The 4,169-nt window shown below is 36.5% G+C and overlaps 3 protein-coding genes across 3 annotated transcripts; 1 reads left to right on the forward strand and 2 right to left on the reverse strand.

Annotated features, from left to right (window-relative positions):
- Positions 1-393: 393 nt before the first annotated feature.
- WICANDRAFT_86376 (putative short-chain dehydrogenase/reductase) lies at positions 394-1,302 on the reverse strand (the record flags this gene model as incomplete). The annotated part of the gene is made up of 2 exons (XM_019186040.1): positions 394-436; positions 560-1,302. 2 exons carry the CDS (start codon positions 1,300-1,302, stop codon positions 394-396), a joined length of 786 nt encoding a protein of 261 aa, XP_019035852.1.
- Positions 1,303-1,921: 619 nt separating this feature from the next.
- WICANDRAFT_37162 (uncharacterized protein) lies at positions 1,922-2,893 on the forward strand (the record flags this gene model as incomplete). The annotated part of the gene is made up of 2 exons (XM_019182525.1): positions 1,922-2,144; positions 2,190-2,893. 2 exons carry the CDS (start codon positions 1,922-1,924, stop codon positions 2,891-2,893), a joined length of 927 nt encoding a protein of 308 aa, XP_019035853.1.
- Positions 2,894-3,384: 491 nt separating this feature from the next.
- Positions 3,385-3,897, reverse strand: WICANDRAFT_24283 (uncharacterized protein; the record flags this gene model as incomplete). The annotated part of the gene is made up of 1 exon (XM_019181024.1): positions 3,385-3,897. A coding segment is annotated over one exon (513 nt), but the record flags the coding sequence as incomplete, so codon positions are not given.
- Positions 3,898-4,169: the final 272 nt, after the last annotated feature.

Genomic DNA, 4,169 nt, shown 5'->3' on the forward strand with positions numbered 1-4,169 from the left:
AACCTTAGTTACGTCTGATTATAATCACGGATTCATCGCCCTTGTTCATTCACTGAGTTCAAGTTCAACTTCTCTCCAAGATGTACTTGAGATCATCTTCACTCAAACGATCAGAGAATAACTCATCAATTCTATCTTGGTAGTCATAGGAATGTCTCCATCGGAGCTGTCACTTTCTAACTTCACCATGATGTTTAATGATCAACAGAAGAATCGATTTAATAACAATAGGAACAACTAACTGATGCCAATCTAACTCTAGAAGCGTCTGGAGCTGCTAATAAGAGATCTGATACTAGATTAACGACAAACAAATCAATAGATAACAAGACAAATATAAGATGTAACAAATAACAAATATGTATTCAACACAAACAGCAAAGTCAACAAGTCTCAGTGGTAATACACCAGGAATGTTTCAACACTCTCCAAAGGTCTAAACAAATATACAAGAACAGCAGCGGAAAATCTTTTCCAACATTTATAATGAAAATTTTTCCTGAACCAGCATGTAAATAGTATAACCCGGAACAACTCATCCAAGATTACTCTTGCAAACTTTTCCAACTCAGGTGCAACTAATAAAGGAACCATATTTGACGCATACTGCTCAGGTGTGTAGGTAAACCAGCCAATAACAGTTTCAATAGAAGATGATAAGTATGAACCTTTGCCAAACAAGTTGTCACGAATATTAGTCTTCACAATACCTGGGTTCAATCCATAAAATTTTACATTCTTGAATTTATCTTTACTATTGACCACTAGTGCTTCATTACCAGCAACAGTGTTCATATGTGCAGTGTAGTAATTATATTTTTTTTCTTGGTTTAAATCTTCAAGGTCTCCTAGTTGACCTTTTCCTGGGAAGCCAATAAAGAAAACTCTAGGATGGAACCCAAAAGAATTGACAGAAGATTTCAACTTTGGTGCAATTATATTTGTCATTGCTAAGCGGTTCAAATAACTAACAGCCAAATCTTTTTCAATCCCTTCATCAGTCTCTTGCCTCTTGGAATTTGCAAATATACCAGTAGTAAATATGACGATGTCTGTTTGTGAAACATCTAGTGCTTTCGCAACGCCTTTGGACCTTTCAATTGAACTAAGATCAGCTTTAACAAATTTGATATTTGGAACATCCTCATCTCTAAAAGTTTGTCCAACAACAGTGACACTGGCACCACATGAAGCCAAAGTTTTACCGATTGCTCTTCCTAAACCACCTGTACCACCAACAATAAGGACATCCAAAGGTGATAATTTCAACTCGTTAACTTTTCTGGATAGCCATTCACTCATTTTGTCTTTGGTAATTAATTCTTTTGTACTCTGAACAAGAATAGATCAGTCTTTGGGTTGAATAAATAGTTTTTTGGAGTTTGCTAAAATATTTTGAACTTCAAGACATCGAGTATTAATAAGCATGTCAATACAATATTAACAAAGCACCTGTGGGGTTAAATCTAAGATGTTATTTAGACATCTAATTGGTTATAGCTAGTGGTTATATTTATAACTGGTGTTTTTGGGGATTGTTTAGTTGGTCGAATAAACACCCTCGTTAGTTAAGAGCATCGTGTTCGCTTCGGAGATCACAGGAGGGATTTTCCGTTATATGGTGTTGATTTTGTATTTAAGAAATCACTGTCTAATATTGCATGAATTAGAACTCAAGAAAGATATTAGAGAATAGAGTGCTAACTTTTGCATTGTTATTCTTTGAGGTGGCACTTTACATTCACATAGCTCATGACTCATTGAATATTAGCTCGTTTTGAATCTTTGATGTAGTGATCGGAAAACAAGACTACAGATCTCCGGATCCCTTGAGCTTTGAGAATCTTCTATAAAAGACACCAATTTATCCCACTTTTTTTTTGAAAGTGTTGAATATAGATAAATCTATAGTATCACCAATATGACTAAAGGGATTAGAAAATTCACCATTGCAGGGGTTCAATTGGGACCTATTTTGAAAGAGACCAAAAAGGAGAGAACTGTTGAAAGATTGGTTTCGTTATTGGAGAAAGCTGCTGAATCCAATGCATCATTGGCCGTCTTTCCAGAGCTTGCACTAACTTCTTTCTTCCCGAGATGGTTTATTGAGTCACAGGAAAATGTTGATTCTTATTTTGAAAAAGGTGATATTAGTAAATCAGAAACTGTGAAGCCCTTATTTGATGCAGCAAAGAAATTTAAGATCGGATTTGTTTTAGGGTATGCTGAGCTTACTGATCAAGGAAACCATTTCAACACTTGTATTTTGGTAAATGATAAAGGTGAAATCGTTCATAAGTATCGCAAGTGTCATTTGCCAGGTTTTGATGAGCCTACTGAAGGAATTGAGTTCCAACAGCTAGAGAAGAGATATTTTGAATATGGTGATTTGGGATTCCCTGCCTATAGATCAGACCCTGAATGGATTGATGCTACAATTGGAATGCTGATCTGTAATGACAGAAGATGGCCTGAAGCTTGGAGAGCTTATGCACTACAAGGAATGGATTTATGCTTGAATGGTTATAATACTGCAGCAAATGGTACTTCATTGTTTGGGTCTAAAGAGAACAAAGAGTTGAGACAATACCATAGTGACTTATCAACAACTGCAAATGCTTACTTCAATTCATGTTTTGCAGTCTCAGTAGCAAAATGTGGTGTTGAAGATGGACAAGGCTTGATTGGTGGTTCTATCATTGTGGATCCTAATGGGAAAGTTATTGCTCAAGCTAAAACTGAAGATGATGAATTGTTAATCGCTGAGATTGATTTGGAGGACACAATCAATGGTAAACAAAAAATGTTTGATTTCTCAAGACATCGTCGTCCAGAACTATACTCAAGACTTGTTGATCAAAAAGGTAGTGTTGAAACTGATTATGTAAATTAGTTACTAATTGAATAATAAATAATATATCTTTTTGACAGAACGTACAACTTTGAATATTCGCCTGTTTGTTCTTGCGACTTTGTGTCCTTGAATATGACAGCTGGTTTGTAATCTTATCAATTTCTTGGTGTGCTGTTATACAGCTCAACTTTCAATCATGTATGTTCATACTACGTCCATTCCACTTGCAAAATTAGCTGATCATTGAAATCAATATTACTAGATATTATACTCTACTTATCATAAATCATAGATAATATTGTTAACTGAATTCGTAGAATATATAAAATCAAAAAAAAGACAAGAACATCAGAGTCCATTCAAACTTGGCGGACCCTGATCTGATTCCCCTTTTCATTAACACGTAAAGATACTTCAGAGCTTCCAAGTTCAGAGCTTCTTAGCTCGATACCATCAACCAATTCTTCAGCATTTGGAACAAACGTGTTTCCAGGATCTTCTTCAAAATTCTCCAAATTAGCATTCCATAGTGATGGGAAGTATTTGCAAATCAAATAGTAAACTAAAGAGCCAATTGTAATTCCAGTGACATATGATATAGAATAGAGATAAATGGCTCCCTTTGGTACAGATTTATTTCCACAAACCCAAGCCAAACCAGGGAGATTTGGGAGTATACCACATAAAAACGCAATGAAACATGGAATGTTAAATCCATGATAAAATCTGTATGGACCATCCGCTTTATAAAGACCTGGTAAGTTCAATTTTCTGTTTCTTAAAACATAGTAATCAGTGCACATTATACCAGCGATTGGGGCTAAAAATAATGAGTAACCACCCAAAAAACTTGAAAAAGATTTTGCTGAGTTTTGAATATACCAAGGACAAATACAAATACCCAAAACCATACAGATGTAAGCACCTCTTCTTGGGTTTATCCAACGTGGAAGCCAAAGTGCTAAATCATAAGAAAAGGAAACCGAATTAGCAGAAATATTTGTACCGATGATAGCAAAAGCCCAACATGCTGAAGCAAAAAAATTGTGCAGCTCTATTTTCCCAAAGATCTGAGTGGTGTTAGGGTGTGGTGTTAGGGTGTGGTGTTAGGGTGTTAGGGTGTGGTGTTAGGGTGTGGTGTTAGGGTGTTAGGGTGTGGTGTTAGGGTGTGGTGTTAGGGTGTTAGGGTGTGGTGTTAGGGTGTTAGGGTGTGGTGTTAGGGTGTGGTGTTCGGGTGTGGTGTTCGGGTGTTCGGGTGTGGTGTTCGGGTGTGGTGTTAGGGTGTTCGGGTGTGGTGTTAGGGTGGTGTTAGGGT

Source organism: Wickerhamomyces anomalus, assembly GCF_001661255.1.
Source record: "Wickerhamomyces anomalus NRRL Y-366-8 unplaced genomic scaffold WICANscaffold_24, whole genome shotgun sequence".
Taxonomy (NCBI): Eukaryota; Fungi; Ascomycota; class Saccharomycetes; order Phaffomycetales; family Wickerhamomycetaceae; genus Hansenula; species Hansenula anomala.